The sequence below is a fragment of the Mytilus trossulus genome, chromosome 13 (genome assembly GCF_036588685.1).
Source record: "Mytilus trossulus isolate FHL-02 chromosome 13, PNRI_Mtr1.1.1.hap1, whole genome shotgun sequence".
Taxonomy (NCBI): domain Eukaryota; kingdom Metazoa; phylum Mollusca; class Bivalvia; order Mytilida; family Mytilidae; genus Mytilus; species Mytilus trossulus.
Genome location: NC_086385.1, coordinates 53,587,179 through 53,614,447, shown reverse-complemented (window position 1 = coordinate 53,614,447; position 27,269 = coordinate 53,587,179). Strand labels below are relative to the sequence as shown.

The following is a 27,269-nucleotide window of genomic DNA, read 5'->3' as shown; positions in this document are numbered from 1 at the left end:
TTCAGATGCTTAAATTTTAAAGAAACAGAATATTTAAAAGTAAAGTAATACATTTTTAAAGATTTTAAAACAATGAGCAATAATAAAAAAAGTTATTAACATTTTCCTCATCGGTCAGGCCATAAGTCTTTGCTCCATCAAGTATCCAGAAAAAGTTACCATTAAAAATGTCACATAAATACCCAATATTTTTTTTTTAATTTTATCACTTTGTGATTGCAAATACTGATGCATTGGCTTGAATGTGTGAACGTTATTCGATAACGTCAGGAACGATAACTCGTGGCGTAACGTCATTCGGTATCGTGTTACCTTAAGGGCAGAAAGCTGCATTGTTTGTTGTGTTCCCTCAAATTTCTTTGCATTGTCTTTGCAGATGACTCTTAAACCAAAACCGTCATATATTCCGAACAATTGTATAATGTCCTTTAAAAGTCCGGTTGGGCAAAGCATGAAACAGTCATTTACTTTTTAGTTTTCAAGGTCATTTTAAATATTTCATGATCTTTTTGACCCAACCTTTTGCCTTTAACAGCCACACATTTCAGGTCATAAAAGTGACATGATGATTAATTACTATCAAAACAACCCCTACTAGTCCTTTTCTTGAGAATTAATTTCACAATATTCAAGAATTTGTTACATTAATTTGAATAAGAAAATATTTCATGTTTTACATATTCACAATAATTTGTGTTAGACTTATTAGTTAATTCGGGAAAGTTGCTTAAAAATTTAGTTGGTTTACAGTATATGAATTAATAAGACCATGAAGACAGCAACCCAACAAAACAAACAACTAAAAAAACATCAAATCTTCTGCAAAAAAATAACAAGGGAGATAATCTTTACAAGCTATTGTTTTAAAATAACAAGGCAGATAATCTTACAAGCTATTGTTTTAAAATAACAAGGCAGATAATCTTAGCTTAAAGGCAGATAATCTTACAAGCTATTGTTTTAAAATAACAAGGCAGATAATCTTACAAGCTATTGTTTTAAAATAACAAGGCAGATAATCTTACAAGCTATTGTTTTAAAATAACATGGCAGATAATCTTACAAGCTATTGTTTTAAAATAACAAGGCAGATAATCTTACAAGCTATTGTTTTAAAATAACAAGGCAGATAATCTTTACAAGCTATTGTTTTAAAATAACAAGGCAGATAATCTTACAAGCTATTGTTTTAAAATAACAAGGGAGATAATCTTTACAAGCTATTGTTTTAAAATAACAAGGGAGATAATCTTACAAGCTATTGTTTTAAAATAACAAGGGAGATAATCTTACAAGCCATTGTTTTAAAATAACAAGGGAGATAATCTTACAAGCTATTGTTTTAAAATAACAAGGAGATAATCTTACAAGCTATTGTTTTAAAAATAACAAGGGAAATAATCTTACAAGCAATTGTTTTAAGATAACAAGGGAGATAATCTAACAAATTGTTGTTTAAAAATTAAAAATAACAAAAATACAAAATTTCAAGAGAAATTCAAATGGAAAGTCTTTTATTAATGGCAAATCAAAAGCTCAAACACACCAAGCAAACAGATACAAATATCATATTCCTGACTTGGTACAAGTACTTCCTTATGTAGAAAATAGTGAATTAAACCTGGTTTTAAAGCTAGCCAAACCTCTCACTTGTATAACTTAATGTATCCTTACCTGCAGTACTGACATCGATTTCTGTTGACTCTCATGATATTACATTGCTGATTCTTTAAACAAGGTCTGTATTGTATCTTCTGCTGAATACTGCGACGGAAAAATCCCTGAAAAGATAAAACATGTGTTGATAATTTCCTTTACAACATACTAAACCCCCTTTGGAAGAGACACACTAATTCTTTTTAAATAGTCGGGATATTACATACTCCAAAACCCAAGTTTTTGGCCCACAAATCGTAACTTATAAAGTAAGAACAATAAATGAACTCCTCAAAATCAATTGCGACTTTTTTTAGTAGAACTTATGGAATATTGTGGTTCAATTTCATAGAGATCCATACACTTATACTCAAGTTGAAAATTAAAAAAAATCATTCTGTCTGACTAGATTTTTTAGTTATTTCAGTTTGGTATATTCTGAAGAAGCTTTGATTCTAGATAAACACAAAATAAAATATTGAAAACAGAATACGGAAAGTCATCATAATATCATCTTTTCCTTAAATCACAAGTTTCTAAATAGCTGTCAATAAACAGAATTTATTTCAGTTTCTACCAATTTGATTTAAACTTAATCAACCATTTATCCCTTAGTAACACATAACCTAATTGCACTTCTATTTAAGTCAATTAAGACAACAGCCTCATCAATACCCCATAAAAACTGAAACAATTTCTGTTAACACACAATGGTTAAATTAAGATATTAACTGGAATCTTATGTTCAAAAATATTCCATAATCTACTTATTAGCTGAATTAGTATAGTAAACTTTGTGTACTGTCTGTGATAAAGAAGTTAATGATAAAAATAGTAGGATGGCGACCAAGGCACAATGTCATACAAACAGAATTACTGGGTTCTATTTTCTATTATAGCCTATTAATTTTCTCGTTTGAATTTTTACTTTTGTGATTTGGGGGTCTTTTATGCTTTATTGGATCAGCTCTGCATGCATTGTTGAAGGCTGTACAATGACTTTCTGGGCCTTTTATAGCTGAATACATGTATGCGCTATGGGATCAGCTCATTGTTGAAGGCTGTTCAATGACCTATAACTGTTAATTTCTGTGTTATTTGTGTTTATGATATAAAAGAAGATGTGATATGACTGCCAATGATGAAACTCTACTCAAGAGACCTGTTGTGCCAAAGCAGGTATCTTGAGTAGAGTTGCATCATTGGCAGTCATATCACATCTTCTTTTATATCATAAACTCAAAGTATAACTGGGTACAGTCATGTTATACAGTAGATTCTGGCAAATCAGATATGGATGTTTTGAAAATGTCAGCAAAAAATTTATCCCATTACCCGATATATTTGATTAAACAATACATCAATTCTTTTCTCTGCATATTAGCCTACATCCTATATATATAATATGGTGGTATTAAAAGGTCAGAAGGTTCTATAAGTTCATTTAAATTAACAGAACAGCTGAAGATACTCGACTGATATTTGAATATTTTAATACGTAAATGGATGTTTTTAAATATTAATGGTCAAGTTAGCTAATTATATATAGTTGAAAAGTTTACTAATAACAGCAAAATACATGTAGTGTAAATGAATAAATTTATTTCAAATCGTTGACATGTCACAATATTGTTTTTTTTTAAGAAAAATTCACAACTGACATTGTTGAATTTTTCACAGAATAAAAACATCACAATATTTCAGAATTTACAGTAAATTAATAGTACAACCATACATAATGTGTTGCAAAATTTTATTAAAATTGATGGATTAGAATATGAATAGAAACATCCAGTATATTTAGACGATTCCTTAATTATTTTAAAGCTGAGTATTTGAAAGCAAGACCATAATTTATCCCTCCTTGCAATTCAAATGTTCAGAAAAAGGGAAGTACCAAATGTGTGTCAGTGACAGAGCTTTGATCCATTGACTTGATGCTGAACAAATATATAGTTATTATTCTATTCACTTGTATCACAGTGAGACAAACATATATTACAATTGCACCTTGTAGACATACAAAGTGATGAATGAACCATATGTTGATGCCTGCCACACAAAAAACATATCAAATACAAAATATTAAAGCTATTGAATAAGAAAAATTATTAAAAACATGGTAGCTGTAATAATTAAATTGGTCCTCTTCATTGATGACAGATTTGTGATGGGTATATGAGGGGAGATAGGACCTTTATCGGGACTCTGGGATCGGGTGTTTTTAAGCTTGGGATTTCGGGATTGACCCTTTTGAGATCCAGGATTTCTTTTTCTAAAATTTCGGGACATCATATATTAAAGCCTGGGATTTCAGAATTTCATGTTATTAAGCCCAAGAATACAGGATCTGGACCCCTCCAACCCCCCTCTTATATCATAACTTATAAATCAGTTCAACCTAATTCATGTTATGAAGTTTTGCAATCAATTTTTACCTATTCACTACAGGTATGCTATGTAACCTTGAATATAATTAACTCATCAGAAAAGAAAATTGAGAAAGTTTAACAATATTGATCACATATGAGGTATGATTGACAATGAGACAGCTATCCATCAGAGGTCAAATGAGGTGGATATAGGCAATTATAGGACACTGTACGGCCTTCAACTCAATCATGTGTAAAACCCATATACTAGTGAGTTTGAGCTATAAAAGACCCAGACATCACAAAATGTAATGAAACAATTTTAAAGAGAAGATGAACAGTTTATTTTACCTAATAACTTTTGATTTTGTTATTTCTATGGACTTTTTTTTTAATTTGCTTTGGATTTCAGTATTTTTGTTATACTTTTTATTATAAAAATGTAAAGATAACTATTCCTCCTTTGAGAAGTTTTCTTTAAACAATTCTCACAGGTATCTAGACACATTTTAATGATAGGTTATAATCTTCTTAGCTAAAATTGTTTTTCAGAAGTAATTTGACAGACGACCTTGAATATATAGGGTGCATCAAATATATAGACACATATTTACTGTGTTTACTCAAGTGTAAAATGCACAATTAACAAAGATTTATAAGGTGCAGAGTAATACTTATTGATAATTACCTATAAATGACATGTTTTCACCCCCTCTAGTCATTCTTTTTACAAGAAGTTCACAAAAAACCATGGCAAATCTCAGATTATTGGTAAAAATAATAATTTGAAGTACATTGGAAAAGTAGGCCAAGGTTAATAGGAGGTAAACAAAAACAACAAATTTATTCATGAGGTGTAATAACAATGGTAAAAATAAAACAATTTTAGCTAAAAAATTAATATTTGATGGGTTAGAAAAAATAAAGGCTATTTTTATTTCCAAATGACAATCACTCATCTTCAGCATTTTTTTCTTTTCAAGTCTCTTGTTCATTGTTTTAAAATACAATGTATCTTGCATACATTTGATAAATCAAGGGTAAACAAAAAATCTAATTTGATATTTTTGTGCAAATAAAAAGTAAAAACACAAAAATACCGAACTCCGAGGAAAATTCAAAAAGGAAAATCAAAAATCAAAAGGCAAAATCAAAAGTCCAAACACATCAAACGAATGGGTAACAACTGTCATATTCCTGACTTGGTACAGGCATTTTCTAATGTCTGATGTGATTTACATATAACCTATAAATATAAAACTTCTATACAAGGTGTTGAAATGTAGACTTTGCAGAAATGGCATTAATTCTTATTCTGGATCATTGAACTTTTGAATGAAAAAAACCAGAATGAGGAATAGATTTAAGAATAACTTAAAAAATGAGATGAGACAGTTACCCAACTACACAAGACATATGAAAAAGACCTGTGTTAACAAGGTTATGGATGTTGGCCTGTGGTCAGTGTTGACCTTTGACAAGCCAACTTGACCCTATTCCCTTCTGTGTTAATAACCTTATTGATGTAACTGAACTCCTATATAACCTGCCACCTTGATCTATTTAAGATTGAAACAGACCAACCCTGCGAGGGCTGTACATGTATAGCCAGTCAAGGTCGTTAAACCTTCCATCATCATTTGAAATTGACCTGTATTAACAATGAAGTTGGCTCTTAAGGTGGTACTTTGACTAAAATTAATTTGGCTCGTTTAATTTTCATAAAACTTTGTAATTGACCCTTTAACAAAAATATAAAAATTTCAAAAACTTTGAACCAACCGTTTTGTCAGAAAAATTACACTGGTTATATAGCAGTTTGACAAACACCAATTTTGATCATTGAGAAGCTTAATATTCCCTTAATAACACAATGTAATTAAAACGTTCAGCTGACTTTACAGAGTTATCTCCCTGTAGTGTTAGGTAACACCTTAAGACCTGCCAACTTGACCCAACTAAAATAGACATGTCTTGACTATCTAAATTTTGTTGACCACGAACTTACCAAATTGACCAATTCAAAATAGACATTAGTTGACTAATTTATTAAAGTTGACCTCAGACTTGCCAAATTGGCCAATCTAAAAATAGCCCTGTGTTGACTATAATATTGATGTTGGCCCTATGACCTGGTTACTTGGTCCATCTAATTATGACATGTGTTGACTATAATATTGATGTTGGCTCTATAAGCTGGAAACTTGGTCCATCTTATTAGGACATATGTAAATGTTCCTTATAAAATAGACCATGTTGACTTTTGTATTGATGTTGGCCCATCAAAAATAAACCTGCATTAACAATCTTATTGTTGTTGAGTCGTTGACCCTGTTTTTTTCACTTTTTATTGATATATATACAACTTGTTTATGCAATTAACGATTGTAACATAGTTATTAACTTCCTGGATTAGTCAACCAATCAAATTAAAGTTATTTGTTTTTCTCCATCATCAATGTTTAAAAATATGTAAAAATATGTTTGATATGTAACGAGTTAACAGGTGTCATTAACAACTTCCAATACTAATGTACTTTGTCCTGCGTCAAATTAATTTGTCATGTAGTCCAGTGGTGTATCCAGAAATTTTCATAAAGGGGGGGGGGGGGAAGGTTCACTGACTGCCTAAGAGGAGGGCCCGCTCCAGTTCCTTATATAGTCAACCAAAATTTTCTCATAAAAAGGGGGGGTCAGAACCCCTAAAAATACACTCTAAATCAGCCTCTGCATACCTACAATGTACCAATGACTTTTAACTAATTATTATAAATTTTCAACAATATAATTTCTAGGCAAATTTCATACAAAATTTCAAATAAAGTCTATAGATACAGTAAAATATTAATTGATTGTTTTTTGCTTAAAAATTAAGGTCCTGGGCAATTAAGGAAACAGGTTAATCTGTTGAAAATTCATATTACCCCCCCTCCTTGAAACCAAATAAGCACTGTAAAAGTCAACGTTTTGTTCAAATTGTGACTGTTAATGTCGAGTTCATGAGTCCAAATACCCCCCTTTGAAATTCCTGGCTACAGGCTAAAGGTCATACTGAAACCAGCTACATATAGCTCAGCACTGCTTCAAGGTCTACATTGTAAAAGTTAAACCTACCTTGCAGCCTTCACAAGCGTGTACCCCATAGTGGAAGCCGCTAGCCTTGTCCCCACATACTCGGCAAAGTACAGTATCACCATCAAACTCTGAAAAATAGTCAACTTCTTATTATAACCAACAAACCAAAAAATTAACATAGATATATTTTTGTAAATCATTATGAATCAGTTTAAATGTGCATTATAAAAAAAAAATATCCCCCCCCCCCCAAAAAAAATAAAATAAAAAAATAAATCACATATTGCATACATATCTGAAACTATTGTTAATTATGTAAATTTAATCAATTAAATCAAACTACTTCATCTAAATCTGACTTTAAATAATAAAAAATCATGCATTCCTTCTTAAATCCATAACTCTCAGAATAAATGATTTGTTAGTTTATAAGTTTATGAAATTCACTGGAAGAAGTAATAATGAATTCTTCAGACACTGACTGACCATGCTGACTGACCGCTGTCATTTCATACTATTGAATCTCAAAATTACATGATTTGCTGTTATAGTGAAAGTGATCCACATGTACAAGAAGAACTAATTTTGAACTGTTCAGACATTATGAGATTGTTTAGTAGTGGATACCTGAGATTGTAATTGTTCTCCTTTTGAGCCAGACATCAGACAATTGTAGTTTTGCTTTGTATGATCAATATATATATGAACATATCATAGGTAACATGTATGTCTGACAGTTTTAAAAATACTACTTCTATATATATATACATATACTTGAAGATTTATAATCATGACTGATTCAAATATTTTTGTTTTCAATAAGAAACACAGTGCATTGATCATCACAAAACTCCTTAAATGACAAAAACATTAAGATGTTACCATGGCAATTATTGTTTTTGTCTTCAGATATATCATGACAAAGTACAAAATGTAGATTACACAGACTGTTTAAGTTATTCACTCTCCCCTTTTTAATAATGTTGATGTGAATAAAGAAAGCAAGTAGTATCATATTAAGCTTCTTTAAGGCCACAATATCAATTATAAAGCTAACAAGTTTAAGAATTGGCCTGCATATGTTTTGCTTGTCTTGCTTCATATACATATTGGTGATGTTATTTATGATATGGTGACTGGTTTTTTTTTATGATAAATCATCAATTGCCCAAGTAAAAGTTCAAATTCAAAAGTTAGAAAAAAATGTTCTTTTTGCATGTTTTGGTCATTTTTCATTGAAATTGGACAAGAAAGAAATTGTCTTTCTTACTTCTTCTGCCTATAAAACTGGCTGCAATGATAATGCCAAGTGTGTTGAAGGTGGTGTTAAACACCAACACCCCATTAATAAATCAACATTATGTTATACACTTATAAGTTACATCTACCTGGATTTTTAAGGAAGTATAAACAATTAAGACAATGTGGTAATTGATTGCCAATGAGACAACTCCCCACAAGCAACCAAATGACACAGACATTTTATAAACAACTAGAAGTCATTGAACAGTCTGCACGGTTAGCCACTAGTTCTTTGCCCCTGACTAGTAAAATTTTATTTTATTTTGCAAAACTTTGTTTGGACCAATAAGAAAAATGTTAGAATATTGGTCTTCGGACTAGTAGTTGAAAAAAGTTTTGGTGCAGACTGTGACATTGTACTGCCATCAACAATAAACAAAACCAAAACTGCAAAGTCAGCTATAAAAGGCCCCACATCATTGACCTACATTTATCTATAAACTCATTTATTAGGAGAAGATGTTACTAAGTTGAAAAACTTGTGTCTTATCTATTTGTCGTTTTTGAACAATAAAATATGTTTTAACTAATCAACTGATTCTAATTATCTAAAACTGTCTTGAACAAATTGTAGTAAGGAAGATATAAATATAATTATATTTAAGGAAGAAAATATAAATAAGAAATATATCTATATAACAACACATGTACATGTAATTAGTATTGATCAGAAGTTTATGTTTTACCAACTTGTATGAAACAGAATTGAATAGACTGCGGTTTTTAAACATCCATAAAAAGATGGTTTCAATAAAGAAGATCTTACCAGACTGAGTACAATGTTTAATTATTCCATTCCTATAAGTAGTAAGATGCATCACGACTGATTGTTGTATGATGACATGTCAATAGTTGTGGGAGGCAAAAGTACACTTGTTAACCTAATTACATATCACTTTATTCTGGTGACCTGGGGGGCCTCACTTAGGGGATTCAGCAGCCTCCCTGTAATGACTGAGGGACCTGGCTATGTGGGCCCTGCAGCCTTCTTATAATTACTGAGGGACCTGACTATTTGGGCCCTGCAGCCTCCCCATAATTACTGAGGGACCTGGCTATGTGGCCCTGCAGACTTCTTATATTTACTGAGGGACCTGACTATGTGGGCCCTTCAGCCTCCCTATAATTACTGAGGGACCTGGCTATGTGGCCCTGCAGACTTCTTATATTTACTGAGGGACCTGACTATGTGGGCCCTTCAGCCTCCCTATAATTACTGTGGGACCTGACTATGTGGGCCCTTCAGCCTCCCTGTAATACTGAGGGTCCTGACTTATAATGGGAAGTCTGCAGTCTCCCTGTATTGAGTGAGGGGCATGACTAGGCGGAGCTTGTGGCCTTCATGTAATGACTGAGAGTCCCGACTTAAAATGGGGAGTCTGCAGCCTCCCTGTTATGAATGAGGGTCCTGGCTTAAAATTGCAATGTAAGTGTTTTAATTGTGTTGCAATATATATATTACAGTAACATTTGGAAGTCATTAACTGTAACTTATATTCTGTGTCACAGATTTAATAGGACTGAAGCAAGCTCTCAGACTTCTCTAAATCATTTATTCTTCAATGGTTTTAATAAAAATCTGCTGGTCCTCACTATTATTCATATTGAAAAATATCAAACTTGTTTCTGTCCTTTGCAACTTTGGTGGCTAAAAACCTTTAGACAAGCTATCACTTTTAGAGAACTCTGCAAGGTGAAGAGCATTCAAAGGGTGAAATTGCTTAGAATGTTCTGGTAAAAATGTAAATAAATTAAATACCAGTTAATATGAATAAAGATAATCACAGATAATTATAAGTTTTAAGCTTCCCTAAACTGAAAGATATTTTACAATTATCCCCCCTTTTTCTCAAATACTGAATCCATTAGTGCTGAACATTTTGTAATAATTCTATACACCAACAATCATGACACAAAAAATAATAAAATGTGTTCCAATCCCTTAAACAGCATTCATTATGACTTATAAATGAAACAAACATCAAAAATATCAAATATCCTTGAAATATATGTCCCTCATAGTTTTACCAAAACAAAAGGTCATAAACCTGATATTTTTCACCTATATATAGACCATCAGAATTATTTATATCCATGGCTATGTCATGATTTAAATGTCACGGCCATAAAAGGCTAATACTTCAAAACCATCAATTTACTTATCATTTTTTAATCTCATAATTGGAAACAGGATTTATAGATGTTTCAAGGTTTTTTACACAAGAATTAATTTCACTGTCTCATTATTAATATAAAACTTCAAGGATGTTTATTTTACATAAAAAATAACTTTTGCTACAGATTTATCAATATATATATACAAATTGTTTTTCATGTAAATTATTTTCATTCTATTTATGGTGAACCCTAGTAAATATATATTATGTTTAAATGAACTTAAAAAAAAGGTAAAGTGTTATCTTACTGATCTATGATTGTATAAATGTGAAGTTTGAAACCCTAATAGCTAAACAGAGGAAAAATGTGAATATTTACTATAATGCCCCACTTTTGGTGTGTATGTCCGTAAAATTTTGATTTGATAATATTACAGAAGCAATGTAATGTAATTATGATTCCTGTCTTTAAATCACACTTTTACCCAAGGAAAGTCACTGGATTATGCACTATCAATGGACAATGACAACTTGCTATAAATAAACTCATCATAGATACCAGGACTAAATTAGTATATACACCAGACACGCGTTTCGTCAACAAAAGACTCATCAGTGACGCTCGAATCCCAAAAAGTTAAAAAGGCCAAATGAAGTACGAAGTTGAAGAGCATTGAGGACCAAAATTCCTAAAAGTTTTGCCAAATACAGCTAAGGAAATCTATGGCTGAGGTATAAAAGCCTGTTTTACAAAAATATCAATATTTTGTAAACAGTAAATTGCTATATTTCAGTCAAATATTGTCTTTTACTTTTACTTATTCAAATGATTGATTGATTGGTGGTGCTTAATAACACCCCTTTTGCAAGTTTGCCTTCTCGTGATAGATTGTTTATTTTTGGTGGATGAAGTTAAGGACAGACCTTTGACACTTAAGATTTAGAGCTGGTTGAAGGCAATGTATGATCCTCAGCATTGACAGGCTAATATAAATAAGGCTGTTAGTTTTCTCCTTTCAATTGTTTCACATTGTCATTTTGGGGGCTTTTATAGGGGACTTATGCTGTGAGGGCTTAAATCAATGTTAAAGGCTGTATGGTGTCATGACCTATAGTTGTTCATTTCTGTGTCCTTTTGGTCTTTGAAGGGTAAAGTAGTGGGTTCATTTATCTTAGTGGATTAAGGATAAACCAGATGCTCCGCAGGGAATAGCTTTATACGACCGCAGAGGTTGAACCCTGAACGGTTGGGGCAAGTATGGACATAACATTCAAGCTGGATTCAGCTCTAAATTTGGATTGTGATTAAATAGTTGACACAGCATAGGTTTCTGACACAGAATGAATGTGTTCTAATGAAATTAAAATTTTTGTTTTCTCTTAGAGCAATTCACTATGCTGTTGAATATTATTCCTCTCAAAAAAATGTTTGAAGAAATTTTCTTTTTATTTATGAAATTTCAAATAAGAAAATTGAACCCATTTTTTTTAATCACATCCCCCTTTCCCTTATTCCAAAACTAATCTCAATTAAAATTTCTAATGGAGTTTGCAACAATTACTACTCATTTAAATACATCATAAAATATTAAGATGTAAAAAAACTGCTTGTTATCACTGAATGGTAAAGATTATTTTAATTTATCAGTCGGTAGTAAAAAGTGAATATACATTGTATATTGTATATATAACAAAGATTTAAGTTGATTCTGGACAAAGAAAGATAACTCCAAATAAAAAAAATTCTTACAATTAGATATTTCTTGCTTACTATTCAGGACAAAGAAAGATAACTCTAATTAAAAACAAAATTGCTATTTCACAATATTTTGCAATAAGATATTTCTTGCCATTGTGCAATACTGTGCAATTGAAAAGACTTGCTATTGCACAAAACTTAATATAATAATTTTAGATCCTGATATGGACCAACTTGAAAACTGGGCCCATAATCAAAAATCTAAGTACATGTTTGGATTCAGCATATCAAAGAACCCCAAGATTTCAATTTTTGTTAAAATCAAACTAAGTTTAATTTTGGACCCTTTGGACTTTAATGTAGACCAATTTGAAAACAAGACCAAAAATGAGGAATCTACATACACAGTTAGATTTGGCATATCAAAGAACCCCATTTATTCAATTTTTGATGAAATCAAACAAAGTTTAATTTTGGACCCCGATTTGGACCAACTTGAAAACTGGGCCGATAATCAAGAATCTAAGTACATTTTTAGATTCAGCATATCAAAGAACCCAACTAATTAATTTTTTGTCAAAATCAAACGAAGTTTAATTTTGGACCCTTTGGACCTTAATGTAGACCAATTTGAAAACGGGACCAAAAGTTAAAAATCTACATACACAGTTAGATTCGGCATATCAAAGAACCCCAATTATTCAATTTTGAAGAAATCAAACAAAGTTTAATTTTGGACCTTTTGGGCCCCTTATTCCTAAACTGTTGGGACCAAAACTCCCAAAATCATTACCAACCTTCCTTTTATGGTCATAAACCTTGAGTTTAAATTTCATAGATTTCTATTTACTAATACTAAAGTTATGGTGCGAAAACCAAGAAAATGTTTATTTGGGTCCCTTTTTGGCCCCTAATTCCTAAACTGTTGGGACCTAAACTCCCAAAATCAATACCAACCTTCCTTTTGTGGTCATAAACATTGTGTTTAAATTTCATTATTTTCTATTTACTTAAACTAAAGTTATTGTACGAAAACCAAGAATAATGCTTATTTGGGCCCTTTTTTTGCCCCTAATTCCTACACTGTTGAAACCAAAACTCCCAAAATCAATCCCAACCTTTCTTTTGTGGTCATAAACATTGTGTCAAAATTTCATAGATTTCTATTAACTTAAACTAAAGTTATAGTGCGAAAACCAAGAAAATGCTTATTTGGGCCCTTTTTGGCCCCTAATTCCTAAAATGTTGGGAACAAAACTTCCAAAATCAATACCAGCCTTCTTTTTGTGGTCATAAACCTTGTGTTAAAATTTCATAGATTTCTATTGACTTTTACTAAAGTTAGAGTGCGAAAACTAAAAGTATTCGGACGACGACGACGACGACGACGACGCCAACGTGATAGCAATATACGACGAAATTTTTTTCAAAATTTGCGGTCGTATAAAAATAGTTAAATTCATCATGATATTTGATTTCATTGTTTTGCTAATTTCTGCATACTAGCCTTTGAAACTTTTACTTCATTGCATGAACATTTAAATTCATGATTAACCTATTCCCACAAAATAAACAAAAGTTGTTATCCCACATATATGAACATGATGATGGATTAAGAATGCACCAAGTTTTTATCCCCAAAGAATAATAAATATACAGTCAATTGGACATTATCTTTTTTACTGGTCATGCAGGTAGATCTACCTAACAAAGTTTATTTGATTCCTTATAGAAAATAATAATTATTTTTTGATATGAAGTTTTATATACTTGACATTGACCCGTTTTACAGCTGAGGTGGTTTTAAGTTGTAAACAAGGTATTTACAAAGTTATATACTTAATTCATGATAGGTTAATAGGTCAACAGGACTCAGTATGTGTATTATCATGTCCTTCTTTATAAATCTAATGTCTGATGACCTGATTACACATCCAAATAAATTAGGTGTTAAAAAAACGGTTTCCAAGTTCCTTGGTGGTGAAATTTATAAACTTCTTACAAATCTATTGTCTGACCTAAATATAGCTGTTATATTTTTGAGGTTAAAAAACTGCTACAAAATGTTATCAAGTCTCTTGTTGTGAAATTAAACTACTTAATGTACATATATATAGGAACATTAACAAATAACAAGAGATGTGGGTGATGGTCAAAGATAGCTGAACAATGAAATTATTATCATCAGATTATGATATAAATGAACCATACAAGTATTGGTTAATTGGTTGTTGTTACAATGTACCTAATTAACATAAATGAACCATACAAGTATTGGTTAATTGGTTGTTGTTACAATGAACCTAATTAACATAAATGTACCATACAAGTATTGGTTAATTAGTTGTTGTTACAATGAACCTAATTAACATAAATGTACCATACAAGTATTGGTTAATTAGTTGTTGTTACAATGAACCTAATTAACATAAATGTACCATACAAGTATTGGTTAATTAGTTGTTGTTACAATGAACCTAATTAACATAAATGTACCATACAAGTATTGGTTAATTGGTTGTTGTTACATTGTACCTAATTAACTAACATCCACTGGCAAATATTTCATAAATTAATATATTTTGGAAAGATTTCTATCCTTCACAGATTTTGCATAGATTTGAAAAAGTCAACAATACTTGGGAACTGATTAACCTCCACTACGAATACAATATGTCAGGTCAGATAATGACTAGTACCAAACTTCTTGAATAAAATTATTTTGGCTCATTTAATTTTCATAAGTTTTGAAAAAAAAATACTTTGATACAGTTAATATTCTGTGAGATTTAATGACTCAGTCTGTCTAACACTATAGGGAGGTAACTCTTTAAAAATCAGCTGACCGTTTAATCATTTTTATTGATTCTATTTTTTAAGGAAATATAAAGCTCATCAATGATTCAAGTGTTTGTCAAAACTCCATAAATCTAATAAAAACAATTTATAAAGTGTGCGGTTCAAGTTTTTGGAATTTTGTGCGGTTCAAGTTTTTGGAATTTTTTTTATAATTTTTTTTGGTCAAAATTTTATGAAAATTTAATATGCCAAAACAATTTTAGTTAAGAACTGCTTGGTACCACCTCAATTAACTTAATTGGTATTGGAAGTTTCTAGTCTCACATATTGTTGACTCCTCTCAAATCTATCCAAAAAATTTCAGATAGAAATCTATCAAAAATCAGTGAAGGGTAAAAAAATCAATTATTAAAAATATTCATTTAATACACAATTAAAGAACCATGCAGAAAACCAATAACAATATTAATGACCAGTCCAGTAAATGACCTGTATATATATGTAATCCATAGCCACCACCTGGAGAGCTGGATTAACAAGTCACAGATCCCTACAAAACAAATCAATAACTGACCTCTGTCCATTATATAGGTCTCCAAATTATTGACCACTTCTACAATGTCCCTGAACCAAAAATCTTCAATAATAATATTCTGACCAACCAAAACATGCATGGTGAAATAACCTTGTCTTGAATAGATAGTGTGGACATATGGAAAAGTTTGGAATGGAATGGTAAACCTGGTTATTTTAATTATACAACTCAATGGCACCATTTGCTAAACAAATTTATATTCCCAAGGGTTCTTGAAAAACCTTTACCAAATCAATATTTTTGATTCCCAATTGACAAAATTTTTAATTTTGCTTGTCCCTTTGGGAAGTTAACCCCCACTTCACCATGAGTTCACTACCAAGCCTACAACAATGAGCAAACCCATACACTTCCATGACAGGCAGCTTATTGAAGCTGAAAAGAATAAAAATGATGGTAGACAACAACCAATGCTATCCACTGGTCAACAGCTGGATCCTAGCTTGAGCCAATCACATAATTTAAACGATAACACAATAAGAACATTAATAATCATGTAACAGTATAAACTAATATCAACACTTGTCAACTCAATAAATAACAAGTTCCATTAAATGACTGTTGGTCAATCTTCCATTAAATCTGTTAAACGCCAGTACAAATGAACTGAGATATTGAATAGGTAGTTAAATGACCTAAATACATGTACACGTATTACAATAATCCTTCCTTTAAACCAAAAGGTGCCTATATTTCTGACTGCTTTGTTATATAATGTGTGGTATTATGAAGTCACTGTTCTCTTCAAAATAAGACCTTGCAGTCAGCTAAAACAGCCTTCAATATCAGCATTTTGTCTGTATTTGTACATATAATTTTTTAATTATTTAAAACCTATGCAAAATGTGTCTTCTTAATTATTGAACAATTACATGTGAATTCATTTATTTTTGTGGGAACTAATTTTCATGGATTTAGGAAAACTTGAATCCTAGTGAAATAAGATCCAGTGCACAGCCAGCACATGATTCAAACTCACAACTTTAGTATTCTTAGCGTTGACTGGCTAGTGAAAAAGTAGTTTGACTTAACTTAGACCACTTATCCATCAATGTCCCTGAACAAATCTGGGCTTTCTATTATTATTCGATATATGGTATGGGTTTTGCTCATTGTTGAAGGCCTTTTAGAGACCAATGCTAATATGCACGTCATTTAACCTTTGAAGGACCATTGTCTCATTCATGCCATATTATTGGCAATCAAACCACATCTCCTTTAAAAAGATATTAATTAACTAAAACCATTTATAGTATAATCCTAATCATATGGTCAATGTGTTCTACTGAACTACATGTTAGGTTCATTAGCATGATAAGTATTATAATACATGACGTTGTACATGTATTGGATGTTCTACTGAATTATATGTACCGTACATTTGTATTATAATACAGAAATATTCTTATTCTGTACCTGAAGTTCACTAGAAAAATTGACACTAAAATTAGGATTAATGTCAATTTTTTTATTTTTGTGAACTTTGTGAAAGGATTATCATGATTATCATTTAATAAAAGGTTATACGACAATTAAATGTTAATAACCTTAAGCTTGCAAGCCTAAGATAGTAAAGAATTTTGTACAGTGGTGAAATTAAATTTTAGTTCTTTTTAACTAATAACACAGAAAAAAATAATAAAAATCCCTGTAAACTCTTCGTACTCCCTCCCCCTTCAGAATATCAAATAGTTATTCTTCTCATATTTATACAAACAAAACTAACTTTATATTAGCTATGAGCAGATGAGAAAGGACTACACATTACTTTATATCTGAACTTCTCAAAATTCTGAGGCCACTGATCATTTGCATCATAATTACCAATTAACTTAGATTGCAATGGTACAAATTATCAGGATTAACAAAATGACTATTTTCATCAATATACAATGTATGATTTCCTTGTTTACACAATGTCTATATTCATACTTTTTTGTTGTTGTGGTTTTACATTTGTACCCACTAAATAATTGAAAATTTGTATTCCCCAAAAAATAAGAAGAAATCTGGATCTGCAGTATAATTATCTACATTTATAGAAATTTTACTACTTGTTTAACAGTAACCTTTGACTAAAACAATTAACATGATTAAAGATCCTCAAAGATAAAAGATATTATGAAGAAGTAATAAGCATACAGGTCAAAATGTTATCCATTAACATGCTTAAGGACTAACTCAAAACGGAATAGAGAGAGCCGTGGTGTAGTGGTTAGTGCATCGGACTACTAACACAAGGTTCCTGGCTCGATTCCCGTTTGGGATGAAAATTTCAGGACCTTAATTTTCGGCTCTCCCTTGACACCATTTGCGTGTATGGTCTTGAGGAAACGATGATAGTCCGTCGGACGGGGACAATAAATGGCTGACCCATGATAAGAGAGAGCCATATCTCTTGCACGTTAAAGACACCCTTGTAGATTTCGAAAAAGAGTAGGCTAATGCCGCTACAAGGCAGCACTCGCACCCGCAAAGTGGAAAGGGATTAATATAAGTTGCAAAACTAATGTTTCCCAATCCACTATAAATAAATATGTTTAAACTAAACTAAACTAAAACTGATTTTTAGCTGAAGTGAGAACCTTTAAATACATAATTACAGATCCTTATAAAGATAGAAGATATTATGAAGAAGTTATAAACATACACGTCAACATGGTCAAAGTTATCCCTTGAGGACTACAGACAAGACATTACATAATCATACTATTAAGTAACACATCTCTTGGTACATTGTATAGTAACACTCTGTATAATTGATATTACAACAAGTACAATTTGTAGAGTACCCAAAACATGTCTAATTACTATTGTCATGGGTACTGATTTTTGTTGAGAAAAAAAGTCTTTGGTATTTAAATTTTGTTGATTTGACAAAATCTACATTCATCATGCGTACATACATTTTGTACATGTACCAGCCTATATGAAATTAGTATTTAGTTCAACAGTACTCAAAAAACAATTGTATTGACTTAAAAATAACTAATGATCATAAAAAAGAAGATGCGGTCTTAATGCCAATGAGACAACTATCCACAAGAGACCAAAAGACACAGATAATAACAACTATAGATCACCATGCACCCTTAAAAATGTGAAAAGCCCATACAAAATATTCAGCTATAAAAGGCCCCGAAATGACAATGTAAACAATTCAAACCAGAAAACTAACGGCCTAATCCATTACATATTATTTTAAAGAGATTATAGCCTAAAATCAATGGGAATCAACATGCAAATAGGTCACAAATGACATCATCATACACTTGCAAAAAAAGAACATAAAGGGGCTGTAAAAAACTACCAAAAACATCGTATGAACACTGTCAGATAGAAATCGACCGTTATGCAAATGAATACCAATACATGTAGATGTTAACTTATGTTGGGTTGACAATTGACAAAATCTCTATGCAAAGTCTGTGACTATTTGAAAATTTAGATGTTATGAGTTATAGAACACTACAAAACAAGCCCAAGTTCATCTTTTATTTCACATTTGAATGTTCCAAAATCCACCAAAGGCTTTAAACATGTACTGTGGATTCATTATTATTCGTTGGATACCAATTTTCATGGGTTTCATAGATACATGTAAACCAGGAAATTAAATGTTCAATGAATATCAAATTTACTATAGGCTTATATGCAGACTTTGGAGAAACCACAAAATTAAATATCCATGAACATGCAAGTTATCTGTAATCCACGAAAATTGGTACCCACGAAAAATAAATGAATCCACAGTACATGTGTACGTGAACTTGCATAAGGTCGATTTCTGTCTGATGCAGGTCATATGTTATGTTATTACTCAATTTGTTTCACTTTACATTAAACCCCTCAGAATATATACTTTAAAAACACTTAAATTTCATATAATTATAAAATTTAAACAAATTATTTCAAAGGTCATGTGCAATTATTCTTTCGAATTGTTTTGTCGGGTTTTCCTGGTTCATAACTTTTAACCTTTCGATCATCCAAGAAATAAATGAAACATTCTGGCTTTGGTGTAAGAGGTTACAAACGATATATATTGACTTTTGAACTAGACAGAGTAGACAGGAATTCAATAACAATTAAAGACAAACTATATAGTTTTATTTTTGAAACATGAATCATGACCAAAATTTAATTTTAGTTTCTTTTTTTAGTATAATTTTGGAGTTTGGTATGACATCCAGTGTCACTGAACCATTGTACTTATTTGTTTGGGGGGCCGCTGAAGGACTCCTCCAGGTGTGGGAATTTCTGGCTGTGTTGAAGACCCATCAATTGGTGGCTTTTAGCTGTTGTCTGCTCTTTGTTAAGATTGTTGTCTCTTTGACACATTCACCATTTCCATTCTCAATTTTATGGTTAAAATAAAGATTGACAGATAGTTATACATCATGTTGTACATGTATGTCAGTCTCAGTTGGTTTACAAGGATCTGAAAACCATCCATTCTACTTTCTGTTTAAATGACCTTCCAGGACCCTCAAGGTTAAGTCAGAACAAGTGAAACTGTGAGCTACTGCTCACTGATGATACCCCTGCCGCAAGTGGATAATATTAAAAGTGTAAGAATATGCAAGTGTTCGGTAAACAGGAAGTTGTCAAGTGATGAATCTGAAAACGCATCACACGGTATAGCTGACTTATATAAATCCTGAAACCAAATTTCAGAAATCCTTGTATTGTAGTTCCTGAGAAAAATGTGACGAAAATTTTCAACTTGGCTATCATGTGTAAAATCATACAAGTGTTCGGTAAACAGGAAGTTGTCAAGTGATGAATCTGAAAACGCATCACACAGTATAGCTGACTTATATAAATCCTGAAACCAAATTTCAGAAATCCTTGTAATGTAGTTCCTTAGAAAAATGTGACGAAAATTTTCAACTTGGCTATCATGTGTAAAATCATACAAGTGTTCGGTAAACAGGAAGTTGTCAAGTGATGAATCTGAAATTGCATCACACGGTATGGCTGACATATATAAATGTTGATACCAAATTACAGAAAGGGTGGATGTGTAGTTCCTGAGAAAAATGTGACGAAAGTTTCATGGGACGGACTGACGGATGGACTGACAGACAGAGGTAAAACAGTATACCCCCCCTTTTTTAAAGCGGGGGTATAATGATACAACCTTAAAAAATTTCAATATGGCCTGTGCTCATTGTTGAAAGCCTTACAGTGACATAACGTTGTTGATTTTTGTGTAATTTAGTCTCTTGTGAAGAATTGTGAAGAATTGTCTCATTGGCAATCATACCACATATATTCTTTTTTATTAATCAAACATTGATAAAAAATATGTTGTAATTACTAATTAATAGAAAGTAGAACAAAATGTCCTGAGGTCTTTGTAAGTGTACATGTAGATACAGGATCTATGTTTTAAACAGATTGAGTCATAACTGGACCACCATGGTATTTAACTAAACTACTTATAAACTTTCCTTTAAGTGTCAGATCTTAGTGATAACTTTCACCAACATTAACAGTGTCAAATAAGTTTTAGAACATGGTAATAATTTTCACTAGCATAAGCAGTGTCAGATCTTGTTGATAATTTTCACCAGCATTAACAGTGTCGGATCAGCTTAAGAATGTGGCGTTAATTTTCACCAGCATTAACAGTGTCAGATCTTGGTGATAAATTTCACCAGAATTAACAATGTCAGATCTTGGTGCTAATTTTTACCTTAAAAGGTCAGATCTTGGCGTTAATTTTCGCCAGCATTAACAGTGTCAGATCTTGGTGATAAATTTCACCAGAATTAACAATGTCAGATCTTGGTGCTAATTTTTACCTTAAAAGGTCAGATCGGGGTGATAAATTTCACCAGCATTAACAGTGTCAGATCATAGTGATAAATTTCACCAGCATTAACAGTGTCAGATCTTCGTGATAATTTTTACTTATATCAAAAAGGTCAGATCAGGGTGATAGTTTTTCCCAGCATTAATGGTGTCAGATCATGGTGACAATTTTCAAACCAAGAGTTCCAAATGGTGATGTTGAAATCATCCCTTCGTAAATTTCACGTACGCCATCACGAGTTGGTTGACCGTTATGGAATAACCGTTTCACAAATGATATCGGATATGTTCCTTACGTCGTAACTACAATCCCCTTCCCTTTCATGAATTTGACCTACAGAAAACATGCGGAATTAGACTATTTACAGGATTTGTAATCACATAAGCAACACGAGGGGTGCCACATGTGGAGCAGAATCTGCTTACCCTTCCGGAGCACCTGAGATCACCCCTAGTTTTTGGTGGAGTTCGTGTTGTTAATTCTTTAGTTGTGTCATGTGTACTTTTGTTTTTCTGTTTGTCTTTTTCATTTTTAGCCATGGTGTTGTCAGTTTGTTTTAGATTTAAGAGTTTGACTGTCCCTTTGGTATCTTTTGTCCCTCTTTTTTCATCAATATCAAAAGTGTCAGATCATGATAAATCAATACTTTTTCAACTGAATCCCCTTTTTTGTAATTGACATTTATACCTGACTGTAATATCTCCATTCTTTAAATATACAGGATAATTTTTTGATTTTATGAATAATCTGTGTTGTGGGAGATTGTCATCACATGAAGGTATTTGCTTGGTGACTTCATTTTTCTTTGAAAAAGCAACAGTTAAAAGATCATGTCAGTTTTTATTGGTTGAGGAAGTCAGAGTGCACAGAGATAACCACCAACCTTCGATAGGAAAAATGACAATCTTAGTAAATTAACATTTAGAGTCAATGCAAGCGCACCAGCATGCTCAGGGTTTGAATTCACAGTGTTGACTGGCTAGTCATTACAGTAGTAGAACTACTAAAAGCACTTGGCCACCGAGGCCCCCTAGATTTAATTGAAAACCTTGAGAAAAACTATAAAAGATGTATCTTTCAACTTACCCCTTCTACCAGAAATCATCATAGATCTGAACAAAATATTTAATCAGGTCCAGATAATTATCAAAGGTTCAATACATTCATAGTTCGAAACATACATCCAGGAAAACAATTTGGATTCAACCGTCACTGATGAGTCTTTTTTAGACGAACTGCGCGTCTGGCGTATATACAAAATTTAGTCCTGGTATCTATGATGAGTTTATTACCAATGGAATGATCTACGTATAAGACAGTGCTTGGTACAACAATGTAAACTGCAAATGTACCATATGTACAGGTATATATTTCATTTTTTCCTGGAAATGAACCTTGGTTTACCTGGTGTGTGTATTGATGATTATAATGGACTACATTTTACCAACTAAACAATTGTTGACCTTTATATTAAAGCATGTATAGGAACTTTAATAGCAGGTGCTTTTCATCACAGTTGAGGTGAAAACAATTGACATCATTTGAAAGTGTACCGAGACATGGTTAACCGTATGTTTATATAGGTGTTTTTTATACCTTAATCTCAAATGTCATGATTGTATCTGAACAGGAAATGCACAGAACTTAAAAAAATAATTGATGAATACATGTGCAATATTTACAACATTTATTTTTTTATTTTCCCATAAAAAGCAAATTTCTCGTCATGATAATATGTTCATGTACGAGAAACGAAAAATGCAGTCACTTAAAAAATATTGTTAAAATATTTGCTAGTCCTGGAAGACAATGAACTGAGAACTGATCAAAACAATGTTCAAAGAAGACAATCAATATTAATACATGTACATTATTCAATCAAAATTGCATCTTTGTTTATGTTTAATTTACCTCGCCTCCTTGTCTATTGTTTAATTTATCTAATTCATCCAAACTTGCCTCTTGCACTATCCATGCTATCATTTAATTTACCTTGCCTCTTTGTCAATGTAACATTTTGTTTGTCGTTTTATTTTAAATTATCCTAATCCTTCAAATTTTGCCTCTGACAAAATTTTTGAATTTACCTTGCCTTTTTGTCTATTGGTTAACTTACATGGATGTACCTATAAAACCATCCAAACTTGCCTCTTTCAGAGTTCTCAATTAGGATTTTTGAAGGCAAGTTCAGACTCATTATTTTAGGGCATGATGAGTCCAACAGTAAGAAGAAGATATCTTAATTGCAATATGATTTATCATTTTAGTCTCCATGACCTAATCATGCTAATAGAGCAATGAAATGACATTAAATTCATATTACCTGTAAACATTTCCTATACAATGATCATGATGATGCTATGAATGTATGTTTAGTTTATAAAAACATTTGCAATCTTAAAGTTATGCATCTTTTGGACTTGCCAGTTTTGAAAATGGTGATTCCAGGACTCAGTGTACTTGTCTGATGAAGAATCCTGCTCTTTGGCTATTGTTTCACTTACCTAATCCATCCAAAGCTACTTCTATCTTCTTTGCTCATTTTTGTTTAACTTACCTAATCCATCCAAGCTTGCCTCTTTGCCCATTGTGGTAGTATTCATAATAGTGTGGAACCCAAATCTGAAACTTTTTTCATAAGGCCAATGCCATCGCCTTCTGCAAAAGTCTAGAAAATAAAAAAATAGTTTTATTAGTATAATTTGCAAATGATTTCTATGCAATGGTATAAGACCAAATAACATATCCACAAGTGTGGATGTCCACAGCATAGTATTAATCATTTGTCCCTCATCCATTCATACAACATACATGTAAAAAAGTATAAAAATTTATATATGCAGTTACCTTAAATGGTACATGAACAATATAATGTACATATTTTATGCATTGAACATTGTTGAAGAAAATGCATACATGGAAATTTGAATATACAAGTATATATATCTTTTCACATTTTGATACATATTGAAACATGTGAAATTTGAATACATAGCTTTTCACAATTCGATGTGGTTTAAAGAATCCATGACAAATTTTTACCCACCCACAGTTGATTTTTTTCTACATTAAACCATGGTGGGACCAGGATATGTAAGGAGTAATTAATTGGAGGCACACCCTCTCACTCTGTTCTTTGTTTATGTCTGATAAGGAACACCAGCATGACCATCTATCTTGCTCATTAGTAAGTCCATGTTGTGGCTCACCATCTCACTTCGTTTCAAGTCCATGTCTGATGAGGCAGGTCCTCTCACCTGTTCTAAACTCATGTTTGATGAAGCATACCATCTTGCTGTTCAAAGTTCATGTCTGATGAAGCACACCAGTCAGGGTTGGCAAAGTATTACCCGCCTGGGAAAACCCGGGTTTTCCTAGCCTGACACCAGTAACTCTGTTAAAGGTCGTGTGGTAAATGTACACCAGTTAACTCTGTTTAAGGTCGTGTGGCACACCAACTTGTTCTGTTTTAAGTTCATGCCTGGTGAGGCCCACTAACTTACTTTAAGTTCATGCTGTGGTATACCATCTTGCTTTGTTTTTAAGTTTGTGTCTAACATGTCTAATTAGGCACAAGAGCTTGCTGAGACTGTTCAAAGTGCATGCAATGGCACACCATCTTGTTACATTTTAAGTCCATGCATGATAAGACAGCCTTCTCACCTTCTCCTAGTTCAAGTTAAATGAGCATGATGAGGTGAATATATAATCTCATTTCATTTGATTTGAATTTAAGCTCAACTTGCTTCCTTCTGATTTTAATTTTGATGAGGCAAACCATCTACCTTCATTTTGAAATCCTGTTTGATGAGGCGCACCTTCTAGCTATCTTCTGAGATCATGTTTGATGAGGCCCACCAACTAACATTGTTCTGAGTTTATACCCTTATTACACCATCTCCATGAAGCTGCTTTATGTCAGCATGTTCAGAGTTCATACTACATGTACTATAGGAGTCACCCCATTTAAAAAGATACAAATTATGAAGCAACAAACAATGTCTTATAGCTAATTTGTGCACCCCTAGAGGTAATGTTGTGTAAAACCTGAAAATAATAAGTATAAACAAGTCCAATAAAATGATGAATTACAAGAAGAATGTGTATGAAGACATGAATATCCCAGCTCTTGATAATTATGTGAAAATTCTTTTGGAACAACAGTCAAAGGTAATGCTTTACATGCTTTATTACCCTTGGTGTACATTGTAGCAGCAAGGGAGTAAAAACACAAACAGTGATAAAAGTCCTTATACACGTGTTTATTCAATGAATACCCACAAAAATTGAAAAAGCATAATACTTGTTTTTTGTGTACTATTGTTTGTCTGTTTTCTTTTTTAGACTTGGTGTTGTCAATTTATTTTTATTGATGAGTTTAAATTTGAATGTCCATGGTCATGATGGTATCATGATACCATGGACATTCAAACTCATCAATAAAAATAAAATACGACCCTGTTTTGTAGTCACCATACTGGTACAAATGCAGTTGTAAAAGATACTGGGAAACTGGAGTACTTAATATAAGAATATAACTAGTATTTACGGTAAGCATGGTATGAGTCTGTTGGGTTTTGAAGTGACTTAGGCCTCTTCCTAAAGGAACCCTGTTAACGGTGAGATTGATGAAATGGTTCAAAGACAGGATCTGACAAAATGTATCATCATTGATCATTGGGAAAAACAAAAACATCTATAGGGGGGAATTGCTCTGATTAGTTGAACAAAATTTATTTTCCTAGCATCTAAAAATATCCAAATATGTCATTATGTGGTTAAAGGAAGTGACAGGATTATTCTTATTGAGTTACTGAACGACTGATTTCACCGGGTACACTCTCAATTGAAATGTGTGATGCTCCTTTAAAAGTTGGTCACATGAAACACTTACAATGTAGGTAATGTGATGTATTAGGCCTACAGGGGTGTTATGTTGCTTTAGTTTGTTATTCTTCAAATGAAATTAAAATTACATACATGTATACACAGGTACGCTAAATATATAGGATAAAATAAGTTTTATCTATGTGTATGTACACTATACTGTATTAATTTTGTTTCTCTCAAATCTGTAAAAGAGCTATGGTTGATTGACTGATATGTAAAATATAGCTATAGACAAAACACCTGCCTAGTGCCCCTTTGTCAACTTTCTATTTTGTTTTGATTTCCAACCATTCAAAGTCATCTTTTACTGTTCTGTTACTCAAATCCCCTACACTAACTCCTTTCTACCTGCCTTGACCGGAACAGATGGTCACTCAACATGTAATTAATTAAGGGTACGTGATACATCTGTCGAATCAAGTTCAGGGTGAAAAAGTACATGGAGCACATTGGCGTAAACAACTCGGCATTTTTTCGCCGGTTTGGTGTCCGCGCACCGAAATTTAGTGAAATTTCGCGACAAAAAGCAAGAAATTTACCTGTATTATATATATGATGTTAATATTCAGCATTAAACTCCATTAATTTTCAGTTGTTTTTGATTTATTCTTCAATGTTCCGTGAACTCTTCATGACAGAGTGACACACATCCAGACAAATCGTGACCCAGTTTTTCGCCCACGATTACCCGCAATTTGATTGGTTGATTGGAAACTATGACATTGTGAACTCATTACATATTTTTGTGTATTATTCGTTAATTTACCATTTAACCGTGCCGGTTTTCAGTTACATAGAGGTGAAACATTACATTTTATTGAAAAAAATTGCTACAACTCAATATTTCACTTGGGAAAAGAGAGATTTTCGTTGTAAATAAGTATCTGGGTCATGAACTATGGCCAATCAAAATCATCGTTTCAAAGGCCATTTTTGCTTCCCA

At 32.1% G+C, this 27,269-nt stretch overlaps 1 protein-coding gene across 1 annotated transcript in view; it reads right to left on the bottom strand.

The window, feature by feature from the left end:
* Positions 1 to 26,994, bottom strand: part of LOC134694042 (ecdysone-inducible protein E75-like) — a 58,795-nt gene extending 31,801 nt beyond the window's left edge. The window contains exons 1-4 of the mRNA XM_063555039.1: positions 26,866 to 26,994; positions 23,994 to 24,104; positions 7,143 to 7,231; positions 1,675 to 1,781 (exon numbers count right to left, since the gene is read on the bottom strand). Of these exons, the coding sequence (XP_063411109.1) occupies positions 1,675 to 1,781; positions 7,143 to 7,231; positions 23,994 to 24,039 (242 nt within the window). The 5' untranslated portion in view covers positions 24,040 to 24,104; positions 26,866 to 26,994. The remainder of the gene's footprint in view (positions 1 to 1,674; positions 1,782 to 7,142; positions 7,232 to 23,993; positions 24,105 to 26,865) is intronic.
* Between the last annotated feature and the right edge of the window lie 275 nt (positions 26,995 to 27,269).